The sequence below is a fragment of the Desmodus rotundus genome, chromosome 12, assembly GCF_022682495.2.
Source record: "Desmodus rotundus isolate HL8 chromosome 12, HLdesRot8A.1, whole genome shotgun sequence".
Classification (NCBI taxonomy): Eukaryota; Metazoa; Chordata; class Mammalia; order Chiroptera; family Phyllostomidae; genus Desmodus; species Desmodus rotundus.
This window is the reverse complement of record NC_071398.1, coordinates 46,786,254-46,802,204: the sequence shown is the minus strand read 5'-3', so window position 1 is coordinate 46,802,204 and position 15,951 is coordinate 46,786,254. Positions and strand designations below refer to the sequence as shown.

The 15,951-nt window shown below is 53.9% G+C and overlaps 1 protein-coding gene across 1 annotated transcript; it reads left to right on the top strand.

The window, feature by feature from the left end:
- Window positions 1–8,527: 8,527 nt before the first annotated feature.
- KLK15 (kallikrein related peptidase 15) lies at window positions 8,528–15,211 on the top strand. The gene is made up of 6 exons (XM_024566382.3): window positions 8,528–8,556; window positions 9,829–9,899; window positions 12,703–12,862; window positions 13,164–13,447; window positions 13,571–13,707; window positions 14,278–15,211. The coding sequence occupies exons 2-6, from the start codon at window positions 9,860–9,862 to the stop codon at window positions 14,428–14,430; spliced, it is 774 nt and encodes a 257-aa protein (XP_024422150.2). The 5' UTR covers window positions 8,528–8,556; window positions 9,829–9,859; the 3' UTR covers window positions 14,431–15,211.
- The last annotated feature ends 740 nt before the right edge of the window (window positions 15,212–15,951 follow it).

Here is a 15,951-nt window from a genome sequence, read left to right as displayed (position 1 = left end):
GGAAGTTGCAAGGCCAGAACTTCCCTGGTAAACAGGGAAGGAAGGGAACCAAAGGTTTAAGGCGAAGGAATGTTACAGTGGATTTGTTATGTAAGACCTGCTCGCCCACCCTGGGGGTGCTCCAGAGAACGCATCTTGCACCAGGCTATGGCAAATAAATCTTCCCAGGGGAGCTCCAGCATCCTGAAACGGCCTTGCGGTCGCTCTTCTCTGAGGGTCAGGAAGCACAGTGGGCGGCGCAGGCCCGACCACCGCGCAGAGGCCCGACTCAGGAGCTAGGTGGTGCCCGCAGCCTCGGAGCGGAACCGGGGCCTAAGGAAGGGAGGTCAAGTTATCGCTTCCAAAAAGGCGCAAGCACAAAAACGTCTCAAGTTGTGCTGCGACAAAAAAGATGGAGAAGGACGTGGAGGTGGGGATCTGGAGGAAGACTGAATGTGATGTGGTGATGAGAGCCTGGCCGGGCTGGGGGCCCCTGCCGGGAAGAAGTGGGCGGCCTCTTCCTCCTCCACCAAGACACTTTCCGAAGGACGCAGTCCCTCGCCGCCGCCCCCCACTTGCTCGGACCTCTGCAGACGACTCCAGGGGCAGCCTTGTGGACTGAAGGAGCCCTGCACCCCAGAGCCTTGGGCTGCAGCTTGAACTTTGGGCGGGGGCGTGACCTGTAGTGCCTGGGTCGGCTTCCCAGGATGCCGAGAACTCAGCAATGGCCCTGAGGACATCTTCCCCACTGGTCTGTGCACCACACCCGCCTTCAAATCCTGCGTCCACTGGTTTAACCCTGAGCAATAAACCTGGCTGTGTCATTCCTCCTGCGGTCGGTCACATGCTCCTGTGAGCAGGCCGGTGCTGGGACTGTAGGCCAAGTGCACTGACCCGGTCAACCAGCAATTTCTGCAGCCCAGCCACGTACTCTTGGAAGGTGCTTGGGCTTCTGCACGTCCATCCTGGGAGCTGGCAGAGAGTCTTTACCTCCCTGCAACCCCAGGTGACTCACGCCAACCTCCTGACTCACCTGTACACCCTCCTCAGACCTGCCCAGATCACCCCCTCTACCCAGCACAAGCCTGGAGACATATGGAGCTATTTTGCTTTTTTTTTAATTTATAATTTTTTAAAGGGAGGGAGCGAGAGAGGGAGAGAAACATCAATGTGTGGTTGCCTCTCACGCTCCCCCTACTTGGGACCTCACCGGCAATTCAGGCATGTGCCAGGACTGGAAATCAGACCGGTGACCCTTTGGTTCACAGGCCGGCACTCAATCCACTGAGCCACACCAGCTGATGCTGGAGCCATATTTCCATCTGCAGGATGGGTGTTGACGCTATCCGCTAGGGGCACGATGCCAATTCCACCAGAATGTATTTATGAACTTCTCAATGCCTCGATCTATTTAAAAAACACACAACGTCTATTATGCCTACAGTCCGGGCATTGTTCTAGCACTTTCTGCACATCACTTCATCCCAGGTTGGGTCATGTGGTGAATGTTCTAGAGCCAGTGCTTGAACCCACCATGGGCTGAGTCCCAGTGTCCACTCTCAGCTGACCACCCACTGCCTCTGTTCCCACACCAAGATTCTCGGCTGCTCCACCCTGGGCGCCCACTTTCCTGAATCTTCACCTGGGACTGCTGGACTGGAGACACCTGTGGGGTCAGCTGGGCGCTCTGGCTTGGTGATTGTCCTTCCCTCCCTCCACTGGGGTGAGGGGTGGGTCCCTACACAGTGACCAGGCTGGGCCCTGGGAAACCCCTTCAAATTCGGGCTCTGCTGCCACAACTCCTAGTTTTTTGAGATGTAGATTAGGATGTGTGTGTGTCCGAAATTGCTTTCGTGCGTGTGTGTGGTTAAAACTCAGCTGTAAAATGGACATTTGAAAGTATACAGCTCAGCGGCATTTAGTCCATTTGCAATGCCTCTGCTACTACCTGAAACTTTGATGGCCCAGAAGATGACCCATCCCCAGTAGCTGCCACTCCCCATCTCCCGCTGGCGTGGCCTCCGCATATTCCCTGGCAGCCACCCATCTGCTTTCTGTCTCTCTAGGAGTTTGTCGAATGAGGGAAGAAACTGTTTCTGCAAGGAAACTTTTTGCGTTTCAGTGACTCGGTTACCATCACTCAATTCCTCATCTCTGTACAGCACACCTTCCCGGGGCTGTCTGATTCATAGCCCTGGCATTTTCTTTGAATGATTTTTATAGCTCTGAAGATTATAAACAGCTGATAACCACGCCAAACCACTTCTATCTGGAGACACACAGATTCCAGCCCTTCCAACAGAGGTTCCATGGACGACCTTCCTCCCCGGAGGTAAAATCAAGTTACATCCATATGCATAACATGTAACGTCCTCCTGGATCCCATGTGAGTTCAATGAAATTTTATTATGCGGTCATTTAAAAGAAGAAGGAGGAGGAGGAGGAAGGAAGGAAGGAAGAAGAAGGAGGAGGAGGAGGAGGAGAAGAAGGAGGAGGAGGAGGAGGAGGAGAAAGAAAAAGAAAGAAAGGAAGGAAGGAAGGAAGGAAGGAAGGAAGGAAGGAAGGAAGGAAGGAAGGAAGGAAGAAAGAAAGAAAGAAAGAAAGAAAGAAAGAAAGAAAGAAAGAAAGAAAGAAAGAAAGAAAGAAAGAAAGAAAAGAAAGAAAGGAAGAAAGAAAGGCAGCCCTGGCTGGTGTGGCTCAGTGGATTGAGTGCAGGCCTATGAACCAAGGGGTCACAGGTTTGAATTCCACTCAGGGCACATGCCTGGGTTACAGGCCAGGTCTCCGGTAGGGGGCGTGTGGAAGGCAACCACACATTGATGTTTCTCTCCCTCTCTTTCTCCCTCCCCCTCTCTCTAAAAATAAATAAATAAAATATTTAAAAAATAAATAAAAAAAGAAGAAAGAAAGTGATTTGGTACAGTGGTACAAAAGTAGACTGAACTGGGAAACACAAACACCACAGAGATCATTGGGTCCCAGGGTGTTAGGGACCACGTGGAGACAGTCACCCAGACATGCAGCACATGGTCACTGCCATGAACGGCAGAGTCGATGGAATAATGCAAGTGGTCTAACTTGGAGAGACTTATGGTGTTAACTAGTGGATCGTGGCGACCCTAGAAGAGCAATAGTTGGACAAAACCAGCTTCTGGGTTGATTGGCATTTGCAGAAGACGAACGGGAGTCTAACTTGATCAAAAGCAGAGGCCCAGCCCCTTCCAGTCAATTCCCAGCTTGAGCCGGGTCACAGACCCAGAACCCCTTGAAGGAAGGGGTTCCCTTGAGAAAGGACGCTGCTACCATAGCAAAGATTTATGCCGTTACCTTTCCTTCCAGCCTTCCCCAAAGAGACCTGTGGCCTTTTGCTAGGGTCACTGTTCATCTAGGCAAAAGAAATCCTCAGAGTTTTGGAGGGCTGATGGACACTTGCTATGAATCGACACCAATTCCAGCAGACCCCAAAGTCACTTGGTCCCCCGGTCGGAGAAGGGGTTTAAAGAGGCCAGGTGATCCAGGGAGTTTGGGCTCAGGTCTTCCTCACCATGGTTCCTGTGGACCTGTGAGCCCATTCTGTGGTTATTTCCCCCAAGTGCATGGCTGAAGGAGACACAGAGCGACTGGCAGGGTGCCCACACTGGCTCCCCAGCTCACGGATGGGAGCTCTTGTGGTCAGGAAGGCCAAGTTTTGACCCAGGAACGGTCTCTAGCGAGGAGAACAGTGAAACAAAAGCTATCCTGCTTTCCTGGACGGATTGTGAAAGTTTTGTGCCATCATCAAGGCTTTGAAGGACGGAAGGATGTAGGGATGGTGATTCCCACCACATCTCCCACTCAACTCACCTACAAACAGAAAACAATAACAAACCAGATGGATCTTGGAAAAGTTCCTTCTGGATTCTCGTAAATTTAACCAGGTGGCGACTCTTATTACAATGGCTCTTCTAGAGGTGTTTTTATTGTTTGAGAAAAGCAGCCCATGTTCTGGCACCTGCTATGCGACCACTGACCTCTCAAATCCTTTTTTTTTTTTTTTTTTTGGAATCCGTTAGTAAAGACGACCAGAAGAAGTTAGCTCCCAGCTTCCAAGGCCAGAAGTATGCCTTCTCTGTCCTGCCTCAGGGGCGTGTCAACCCTCCAGTACTAGTCCACAAGGATCTTTTCGTGATCCTCACCTGAAGATATGCTTATTGATGTTAGAAAGAGTGGAGGAGAGAGAGAGAGACATAGATGTGAGAAACATCGATTGGTTGCTTCCCATACACCCCTCAACCGGGGATCAAACCCAAAACCCACAGATGTGCACTGATTGGGTATCGAACCTGCAACCTTTTGCTGTACAGGACCAAACTCCCTTATGGGGCTACACCGACTCATCTAACACCCAAGAAAGCAGCATAACACCTTGTAGCCTTCTTGGGAGTGGGAGGCAACATTCCTTCCAGTTAGGTGTGCTCCTCTGGTCCATTTAACGGTGGACCAAAAAGACATTCGTTTACAAGTGGACCCCGAACAAGAGAAGGCCTTGCAACAGTGCCAGCCGACGGTACAAGGTGCCTGACCACCTGGGCCACGTGAACCAGCAGGTCCAACGTTCTCGAAGAGGCAGATGGACATGCCCTTTGGAGGCTCTGGCAGCCCCTATAGGTGAATCACACTGTAGACCTTTAGGGTTTGGGAGCAAAGCCATGCTGTCTTCTTGGACAGCCTCTCCTTTTCAGAAACAGCCTTACCTCACCACCTAACCAGCCAAGCACCTAACCACCTAGACACGGAACACCTAACTGAAACCGGGAAAGACCAGTGCTCATGCTGCCTGTCACATACCGAACCCAATAAGCAGAGACAGGGGTCGAATCGTTGTGGACACTTTATTCAGATGACCGGAGATTTGAGAAGACGGTGGGTTTGTACCCTAATGGACCATCTTACATTTCCTTCCAAGCCGGCCTTTTTTAAACAGAGAACGAGGTGCAGGGCATGGTGTTGAAATTCAGGGGGAAATAGATTAAAAAGCTGCAGTATTCTGGCCCTGGGCAGTTAGCTGTCCCCGAGCTGGCCAGTGTCTGGTCTGTCTCTCCCTAGAACACAGTGGCTCGGACGTCTCCAGCTGCGCCCCAGGCGGTCGGCTATCTTCTTCTGGGAGTGGTGAGACACACCTGCAGTTCCTGAAACAATAGCTTTAACACATGTGTTACCTACTAGGCTTATTAACTATTTACCTTAAACCAAAATTTTCCAACTCTCGAGTCCCCTCTCATAGCCATCGGCTATCAAGCTACCGTGGGACATGAGCTGCCCAGTACAAACCGAGTGTTGTCTGACCTGGAACGTCACGCAGTTGGGTGTTGTCCTACACGAGTTCTGGCTTGCAGACCCTGACCCTGGCTCCAAGGCCCTCTTTTCTCTGACTTCCCAGTGAGCTAAGGCAGCCCAGCCCAGGCCCTCCTGTGGTTTCTTCTATCCCGAGCCCTTCCCTGCTTCACTGTCTTCAGCTTTCATAAACATCCCATCTGCGTGTGCTTTGCTGGGGCCAATACTTTCTTGCTTGCTCTACTGTACGTTGTCTCTTGACAAATCTTTCCTTCAAGAAGACAAGGGCTGAGGTCTTGCCAGTAACACTTCTAATCAAGAAACTCACATCCCAGCCGTGGCTCAGCGGGTTGAACGCGGGCCTGTAAAACAAAGGATTGCCGGTTCGATTCCCAGTCAGGGCACATACCTGCCCTTGCAGGCCAAGTCCCCAGTAGGGGGCCCAAGAGAGGCAGCCACACATTGATGTTTCTTTCCCTCCCTTCCCCTCTGTGTAAAAATAAATAAAATGTTTTTTAAAAAAAGAAAGAAAGAAACTCACATCCCAGTACAGGGAGTGCCGTTAAGAGCCCATGTTCACATAATTCGTCGATATAGCCATACAGGTTCTGTTCTTCTGGAGAAGCTGGCTGATACCGATGGGTTTGGAGGTGCGGAGTGCTAAAGGTCTGTCCTTGGTGTGCACTTCCAGCTTCTGCTCAGCGCTCCCTGAAGAGCATCAGCCACGTGTCATCGTCCATTGTCCCAAGGCCATCCGCCTCCTGGAGCCTCTGTGGTCTGCCCCACACAGACGCCAGGGGGAGCCTGGGAGCACAAGAGCCCAACCCTATGCAGCTGGGGCTCATCACTGCCTCCAGCTGCGCAGGCCCTCACCACCCAGCACACAGCAGGACATCTTTGGTCTTTTGGGACTGGGCTCAGACAAACAAGATGTTGGCAGGAGTTCCAGGTACACACTCCAGAGGTGGTCTGGATACCAGACTAGGCTGGAAACCAGGCAGGAGAGAGGCTCCTCACCTCTCCTTTCTCTGACCCCAGAGTCTAGGCCCCCAGTTCCCTCCAGAGAGGGAAGGGGTTTCAAGATAAGGCTCCTTCTCTTTTTTATCCTCGCCCAACGACATGCTTATTGATTTGAGAGGGAGGAGAAGGGAGGAAGAGAGAGAGGGAGAGAGAGCTGCAGCCAGGCCTTGGGGACAGAGAAGAGAGAACGAGGCAGAGAGGCAGGGACAGGAGGGATGGCGGCTACAGACCTTTGAGCTGTAGGGATGAGGGAGGGATGGAGTGGCCCAAGTGCAGGTGGCCACATGACTAGGTGGACAGTGGGGCTGTCCCTAAGAGGGAAAGCATGGGAGGAGGAAAGTTGGGGGAAAGGGAGAAATGAGTCAGCACACAGTGAGGGAGAGGGGCCTCCCGGGAGCGGAAGGCTGCCCTAGGCAGGAGTTCAAGGTCACACGGAGGAGACGTGTGGTTGGTGGTTGAACCACAGAGGTCAATACAAGACTCCGGAGAGGAGAAGCAGGGCAGAGAGTGGGACTCGAGGTGCGGTTAAGGTGAAGGATATAAGGGGAGATGCCAGGAGGACACTGATCACCCAGGTCTGACTCGCCAGAGTGGGAGGGATGTGGGACACAGACGTCACCGCAGGGTGGGGGTTGGGGGGAAGGGCGAGGCGCCCTTCCAGTGAGCTGGCCATTGGATTCTGGGTGTGAGAAGCCATGGTTCTGCCATATTATCTGTGGGGCTATCAAGGACCAGGGCCCCTAGACATTGGCCACTGATCTCCTAAACAGTCAGCCCTATCTCGCAGCCCCTTAGGTGGAGGTGGGACCATGCCTACGACAAGTCCCACCCCTCCCTGGGTGATCTGAGGTCAGTCCCTCCTGCTCTCTGTGCCTCCTCATTAGTTAAACAAGCCAGGAGAGACTCTCGACAATTGCTCAGGGCCCTCTGGGGTTCTGAGGCTCTGTAGACAACTCCAAATTCCCAAAGCCTTGGGTCATCTTCCAGCCTGATGACCTCCAGCCTCCTGAAAGCAGAAATCAGTGTTCAAGCCTCAAAACCCAGAACCCAGACTGCAGAACCCAGAATGAAGACTCCAGTCTCCCAGTTGCTCAATTCAGACTCTCAAATACAGATTCTAGGAGTGTAGGGATTATGGCAGCCCCGCCCACATCCAGCCTCTTAAATAGATCATGAGGATTTGAAACTCCAGGCTGCACACTCCACAGTCAACCCATAAAGTCTCAGAATTGAGACCTAGACTCTAGGACCCAGGCTCCAGCACTCAAAATCCAAAATCTACTGGTCGTACTCCAGGACCCAGTCTTCACCCAGCAAGTGTGAAGGTTTCCAACCTCCAATGTTAGATTGCAGATGCCAGAGTCCACACTTCTAGTTTGGGTGTCAGGTTCAAAGGCTCAGGATATCAAATCCAAGTCTGAGAATCGTCACTCCAAGACCAGACTCCAGAATCCAGATTCCAGCCCCAAACGCCAGGACACAGACTACCCCAATATTCATACTCTAGATTTCAGATCATGAACCCCCAACTCTAGACCCTCAAATTCAGAACCCAGAATGCGAGAACCAGAATCAAAGCCCCAGAATCCAGAGACCTAGATCCAGAACCCAGAACCAGAGGTCCAGATTCAGAATCCGAGATCCAGAACCCAGAGTTGAGAGGTCTAGACTTCAAAATGCAGAATTGGACACCTGGATCCAAACCCTAAGACCCAGAACTGGAGATCTAGATTCAGAATCCAGCATCAGAAATCAAAGGTCCAGCATCCAGAACTGAGGGCTCAGAATCCAGAATCATGGATCCAGAACTGGGACTCCAGGTCCAGGTCCAAGATCCAGAACCCTGCTCCAGGCACAAGAAGTGTGACTCTAGGATCGAGTTTCTGCACAGCAGACCCCAATTCCAGATTATAGGCTCCAGAACCCTGGCTCTGTATTTGGACCTCCGATCTTTCAACTCTTGCCCTACCACCTCCTCCCCCTTGAGAAAATGCCAGGGAATTCCTCCTCGTAGACTCAGACAGAAGTTTCAGCCTAATAAATGTTTATTAGGTCTCATCTCCCACCCCAGCAGCCACCTAGGCGTCCAGCCTGTAAAGCTGCCAGCCACCTCCCACCCCACCTTACTCAACCTCCCCAGACCCGGGTGGGGCTGGAAGCTTATAAATTCAGGCGTTCAGGTGCCTGCTCCCCTTCTTCTGGCATCCAAGCTGCCTCCGATGCTGCTGGAGAAATCTGGAGGGGGTGAGACCTTTGGGATCAGAGTCGGGGGGAGGGGGTTGACGGGAGACACAGTCTGCCCTGAGGGGGACAGATGGGCCACCCTGGGGGAGTTGAGTGTCAAGGGCATCTTAATAGGCCCATGTGTCCTTTTGTGGGACTCCAAGTTGAACCCCAAACAAGAAAGGTGCAAGAAGGAGCTGCAGGAGGTGGGGGGATAGAGTGAATCAAGAGGATATCCCTGAAAGCGCTTCTACCTGCAGCAAGAATAGTGTCAGGTGCTATCATGGGTTCAGGTCAGCTCAACACAACTCCCTGAGGCGTGTCCTGTACCAGGCCTCAGGCGGGGCAGTGCAGGGGACACAGGGGGAACCCAACCCGAGCATTCCTGGGGCCTTGTGCTCAGTGCCTAGAGACTCGGGGAGTCCCCAGAGCAGGCACTGTGAGACCCAGAAGAGACCCCTGCTAGGAAGCGAGGCCTCCCCAAAGTGGGAGCTGAGCCTCAAATTTGGAGGATGAATTTGGAAGGTTACCAGCAGTCCTGGAGATCCCCTCAGGGAGTTCTCCATCTGAGAAGACAGACAGACCCCACAGTGGCCAGGGGAGGTCAGAAAAGGCCGCAAGGAGATAGCGGAACTTGAAGGGAATGGCTTATTGGGAAGGGGAAACAGCCCGCACAAAGGCGTGGAGTCATGAAATCGCAGGAAGGAGAAATGGAAGAATCCAGAAGACTGTGTCATGAGAGACCCAGCCAGACAGGCTGGGAAGTGGAGAAGTCACTCCTGTCCTCTAAAGCGTGGCTAGGGGGCTGGGACTTTATCCTGGGGGCACTAAGAGTCTCCAGGGCTACTGGCAAGAGTGGGGTGTGGTCAACTTCAGGTGTAGAAAGACCCTGTGAGGTCACGTAGGCTGGGAACTTGAGTGAAGGGACAGCCTGTGGGGAGGGGGTGGGGCGGAGAACCGAAGAGGCTGCAAAGGAGACTGGTACAGGGTCTGGGGCAACTGTACTCTCAGCCAGGGCCTTGGAGGCGGAGAGATATCCAGGGGCAGGTGGAATAGTGCTGAGGTCTGAGAGGCTTTTGGGGTGCCTAGGGGTCCGTCCTGGTGCCTGGAGGAATGGCAGACCCTTTGGAGATGGGAAACCAGGGAGGAAGGGCAGGTGGCTGGGGGTGGGGGTGGGGAGAGAGGATGGTGAGGAGTTTCTCAAGCAGCAGGTGTGATAACTGTGGGTCTGCAGGGGTCTGGGTGGAGGCAGAGGGTCCAGCCTCACCCCAGTTTACTCTCTCCCCTCCCCAGACTTTGGCACAGCCCTGGTCCCTCCTCCACAATGTGGCTTCTCGTCTTTGCTTTCTTGCTGAAGTCGGCAGGTGAGGTGGGCCCAGGTCAGGTGGGGGTCTGTGGAAGTGGAGAGCCCCCTCAAGCACCCCATCCTGAGCATACCCAGGCTCTGCAGCCTGCCGGCCCCTCCCTTACTCAGAGACATTCTGATGGCTCTGCCCGCACCCCTGCCCCACTGCAGCCAGCTGCCGACATCTTTACGTCCTCACTCCACCCCTGCAGCTGTTCAGGGTCCCCACGCCATGTGGAGCCCCTCACTCCACCCGGTGGGAGGCGGGCACAGACCTGGGTTTGAGGTCCAAGGCTGCCCTTCTCTTGCTGTGCGACTTTGAGGAATGACTTCACCTCTCTAGGCTCTGCCACTTTCTAGTTACTGGACATCTCTGTGACACGTTCCCCAGCTGGCCCAGTGCCTGGCCCAGAGGAGGCCCTGGAAGGCTCGCTAGCTTTGCCGAGTGCTCAGTACCTGCCAGGCTCGGCCACGAGGCAGGCTCATCTGAACATCTCTGTGAGGTGGGGGGGCGGGCTGTGGCTCAGACAGCGGTAGCCACAGGGCCAAGGTGACCCTAGGTGGCAGGGGAACTCCAGACCAGGTTCATCCACCACCCGCAGAGAAACTAACTGTAACCTGATGCCTCTACCCGGGAGGAGTGGAGGGTGGACTTTCACTGACTCCCACATACACAGGACCCTCCCTCGTCTCAGGGCCCCTCCAACCTTGCCCCACCCGCTCTGCCAGAGTGCCCCTGGGCTCTGTCCGTGCTTTCTCCTTCCAGCCTCCTGCACGCCTGCTGCACCCAGCTGGGTCCTCCACCCTCCTCCGGCTTGGACTGGCCAGTTGTGGCCTCGGTGCCCAACTGTTCAGCCCGAACCCTCTGCCCTTCTCCAAAGGACGACCCCACCCTTCCCTTGTTAAGCCCCTTGTCCACCTCATCCGAGTTCCCTCCGCCCTGCCAGGGCCCTTGGCCCAGTTCCCAACCCTGGCAGGCAGAGTGTGGGCACTTGGTCTTGGCTGTGCAAACCCTGCCCAAACGTGGATGTAACCATGTGTCCAGCTGTGACCTTGAGGAGACATATCGATGTTGCCCAGTGTAGTGGGGCATGGTCTCGTGATCTTGAAATGTCCCTGTTGATGTCCTCGTTCATGGTGCCATTCGTGGGGGGCTGCATCCTGCTCACATGTGAGATCCAGGTACCCACATGTGAACCCGGATGAGTGAGTGACCTTGAACACCAAGCAACTGACTTGGGAACTGATCTAGCAATAGATAAATATGTACTGTCTGGTTGCCTGTGTCTCCAGCTATATGTCCTTGACCTTGAATGCCCAGACCTGTGTCCAAATGTTGCCCTGAGGTCTGATCTAGCTGGTCTACACCTCAGTGTTGGTCATGTGAATCTCCACGAAGTAACTTGAGGATCCGTCAGCTTTGACCTTGACTATCTTTATCTGCGTCTGGTCACACATCTGACTCACATTGGCTAAGTTTGTGTCCCCAACCTGAACATTCGTGTGCCATGTCTGCATAAATAAACCTATGAGTCCTTTGTTTAAAATAACCAATATTTATTAAGCAGTCACACTATGCCAGGCATCACACACACACACCCACACACCTACCCATTTAATCCCTACAACAACCCCATCTTACAGATGAGGAAACAGAGGCACAGGGAGGTCCAATACTTTGCTCAGAGTCTCCCAGATACGTTTGCACCCGGTGGGGAGGGGTTACTTTATCACTCCAAATTTAACCTCGATACCACGGACCCATGTCTGCGGACACGTTTTGGGAGGTCTGAGTGCATAGCAGCATCTCTTCACATATACCTTTATTTTTTTTAAGATTTTATTTATCTATTTTTAGAGAGAGGGGAAGGGAGGGAGAAAGAGAGGGAGAGAGAAACATCAATGTGTGGTTGCCTTTCACATGCCCCCTACTGGGGACCTGACCCACAACCCAGGCATGTGCCCTGACTGGGGATTGAACCAGCAACCCTTTGGTTTGCAGGCTGGCGCTCAATCCACTGAGCCACACCAGCCAGGGCTTCACACGTACTTTTATTAAAGACCCCACCTTGTATGTCCAGACCCCCTGTACAAGTGTGAGCACCTGTGACCTAGTGTGTGCAGACCCACGCTAAGGATATAAATTTAGGGCTGAGCTTCTATGTACAAATCTGTATCTGCTCCCACGCACACACTCACGTCTTAACTCCGTATTCACACACACACGACCCCCTGTGCTGTGATTCTTGAAGCTGCAACCCATGTGGGCACAAGCGAGTTCGGCTTCCAGCGCTGTCCCTACCAGTTCCTACGTCTGGAAGACCAGCTGTGCCTGTTTGCTTGCCCGTGACCTTGTGTGGTCGAGTCCGTGCCCCTGTATGTATGACACACTGCCTTTGGCTGAGCTGTCCAGTCTCTGGAACCAAGCCTGTGTGTCATGCCGAGTGAGCGGCCACACCCATTTGATGTCTGTGACAGCTCAGTGACCTTGAATGGCTGGACAGTGTCCATCGTCCTTGTCTCTACCCCAAGTCACAGAGGACTGCTTGCCCTCTGGCCCCCTCCTGTCCTCTCTCTCTCTCCCAGAGTCCTGGTGGGTACCCGGCCAGGGGCACAGTTCGGAAGAAAAGAAGCAAAAGTTGCAAAAGCTAGAGAGAAGGCAATGCTTACAAATCAAGAGCAGAGACACCTGAGGAAGTCGGGGGGTGGGGGTGGGGGGGCTCAGGGGAAAAATGCATGGTGAGAGCGGGGTGCAAGAAAGGTGTGGGGAGCAAGGAAAAGGACACTGTGCTCAGAGATGCCCCCTCTGTCTCCTCTCCCAGTGGCCCAGGATGGCAGCAGCGGCCCATCGCTGGGAGGTGAGGAGTGTGCGCCCTACTCCCAGCCTTGGCAAGTGGCCCTCTTTGAGCGTGGACGTTTTAACTGTGGCGCTTCCCTCATCTCCCCAGACTGGGTGCTGTCTGCAGCCCACTGCCAAACTCGGTATGAAGGCCGGGCTCAGGGTCCTCAGGGGGCACGGTGGGCCGGGTCTAGGGAGCTGAGAATCTTGGGCTCAGGGAGAAAGAGCTGGAGCCTGACGATTGAGTTCCAGGTGTGCACGTGATTATGGCCACTTTGGTCCCGGTTTGGGGCGTGGAGGGGCGGGGGAGGCAAGGGCTGGAACTCTTGGCTTTGGGGAGAGAGTAATGGGATACCCAGATTCCCAAGGTGTTAAGGAGCCCCCCCCGCTGTCGGCTCTCTGATTTTTCTGTCTACTCCGCCCTCGCTTGCGGGCGTCACGCAGCAACATGAGGGTGCGCCTGGGCGAGCACAATCTGCGCAAGCGCGATGGCACGGAGCAGCTGCGGGCTGTGTCTCGCCTCGTCCCACACCCGCGCTACGAAGCGCGCACCCATCTCCACGACCTGATGTTGGTGCGTCTGAGACGGCCTGCGCGCCTCTCCCGGCAAGTGCGCCCCGTGTCGCTGCCCAGGCGCTGCCCCCAGCCCGGCGAGTCCTGCGTGGTGTCCGGTTGGGGCCTGGTGTCTGACTTTGAGCCTGGGACCGCAAGAAGCCGAGAGTCACCAGGTGCGTCAAAGGATGCAGCTTGGACAGGCCTTTAGGGTCCCTGTCCCTCCAGGGCTCTTGGGCGGAGGCCCCTCCAGGGCCTGGGAATCTGTGGATTCACTCCAAGTTCTCCGTCCTCCCCAGTGAACCTCCCAGATACCTTACACTGTGCCAACATCAGCATTATCTCAGCCGCCTCTTGCAGCAAGGACTATCCGGGGCACCTGATGAACACCATGGTGTGCGCAGGCGTGCAAGGCGGAGGCACCAACTCCTGTGAGGTCAGAGCGGAGAGGGGGCAACGCCCTGAGGAGAGAGGAAGGGGAACAGGTTTGGGAGTTCAGACGCGGTTGGGTTTGGCAGGCTTTGGGCCAGAGGAGACCCTAGGGATAGGTCTGTGGATGGAGAAGGGAGAGCAGATAGAGTGGGGGTGACGTTGGAGTTAGCCACCGTGGTGGGTTTGGGTTGGGTTAGAGGTGGGATGGCACAGGCCGGAGTTGAGAATGGGAACGGCTCTGTTTTCACTTCAGATGGGAAATAGGTCAAGGTTGAATTGGGGATGCAAAAGACATGGCAATGGAGTTGGGTTGTGTTGGAAGTGAGGATGGGTGTGGGCCTGGTTTGATTCTGAATGGGGAAGACGGCAGGGTTGGGTGGGGTGGGCTTGGTCGTGGACTGGTTGAGTTGTGTTGAGCTGTGCTGGGCAGGGGGTTAGGTTGGCTTGGGTTAGCCTGGGTTGTATTGACTTTCGATGGGGTTGGGTTTTGATTGAGGTCGTGGTCAGTGATTAGGACCGGGATGGGGACACTGCATCTGAAGGTTCTCACTCAAGCTTCCCCTTCTCCCCGCAGGGTGACTCCGGGGGACCCCTGGTCTGTGGAGGCGTCCTACAGGGCATTGTGTCCTGGGGTGATGTCCCTTGTGACAGTACTACCAAGCCTGGTGTCTACACCAAAGTGTGCAGCTACTTGGAGTGGATCAGGGACACCATGAAGAGGAATTGACTGTGTTGCCCTACCCCCACCCATCTTCGCTCTCCCCTTGCCTGCAGTCCTCACGCCCACACTGAGCAGAAACTGCCACAGCGACTCCATCCCGGCCTGGGGCAGAATCAAGCCAAGACCCCATTTGTCCCAGGCCCAGATGTTAGCCAAGGTCTTGTCCCTCCTGAGATTAGAGCCGGTGCTCAAGGTCACCTGTTTAACACCACGATAACAGCACTGATGAAAGTTCGTCCGTAAAATTTCTGTGACTTTCTTCTGGGGGTGAAGGGAAGTGAGGAGCAGCGACCGGGTGGGGAACCCAGGTCCCATGCACACTCTTCCTTTTTGCCCACTGCCCCACTACCCCACCGAGGAGAAATGGCGGGAAGCAAGGCTCTGTTTACTCACACATGGAACCAGCTGTGTGCTCTTGAGCAAAAGACTCCACCTCACTCAGCCTCAGCTTTCCTTTCTGGGAAAGAGTGATCCTTATATCGCTCACCTCGTAGGGGTGTAAGGATCAAATGAAGAAATTCATGTAAACTGACTCAAACAGGGCCTGGCACTGGGAAAGTACTTTAGATCTCTGAACCCCAGTGAAAGAACCCAGCACACACTCGATGGTCAAAAATGACTTCATTTTCACCCAGGCTGGTGTAGCTCAGTGGATTGAGCACCAGACTGCAAACCGAAGGGCTGCCAGTTCAATTCCCAGTCAGGGCCCATGCCCGGGTTGTGGGGTCAGGTCCCCAGTGAGGGGTGTGCAAGAGACAACTACACATTGATGTTTCTGTTCCTCTCTTTCTCCCTCCCTTCCCTAGAAATAAATAAAATCTTTTAAAAAAAAATGAAAGAATGACTTCATTTTCTTCAGTGTTTAGTCTGGGGCTTCCTGGTAGCCTTGGCAAAAAGGCAAATACTCTCCTTTCCTTAGGCAGCTTCCTAAGCTACAGCAGAGACTGGGACCCTGTGAGCTGCTTTGATTTTACTAAAGAGCCAAGGGAACATGTCAGAAGCCTGTGGGTTTACCATGGAGGCTGCCGGAATCTAGTTTTTGATTCTCTTCAGAGACCCCCAAAATGTGATTTGCGAGGTCACTGAATGTTGAAGTACTGAAACCTGGCCCTGAGACCTAAATCTTCTATTGGGAGAGAGGAGATTGGAATTCATGATGAGGATGCTCTTGGGAGGCAGGTAGTCTGGGATTCCTGGGACTTTGGAGGACCTAACCCTGAACATCCAGATCTGGGGAACAAGAAATCGGGGCAGGGTAATGGGATCCCAGCATTCCTTGGGAGAACAATGGATTTTGAAATGCTAGGGAATATATTCAAGGAGACCACTTGTGGGTCGTGCTGGACACGGCCCTTCCAACGCTCACAGTGGAAGGCTGGCCAGAGGGCCCCTGGCCAGAGGAAATGTGTACGGCTTTGGAAATGGATTGGAGTTCCCTCCTTATCTCCTTTTGGGAGCAACTTCTTGTCCCGTGTGACTGCTTCTTGACTGTTTCTTTCTCCACATACACACTGAGGGAACATGGTT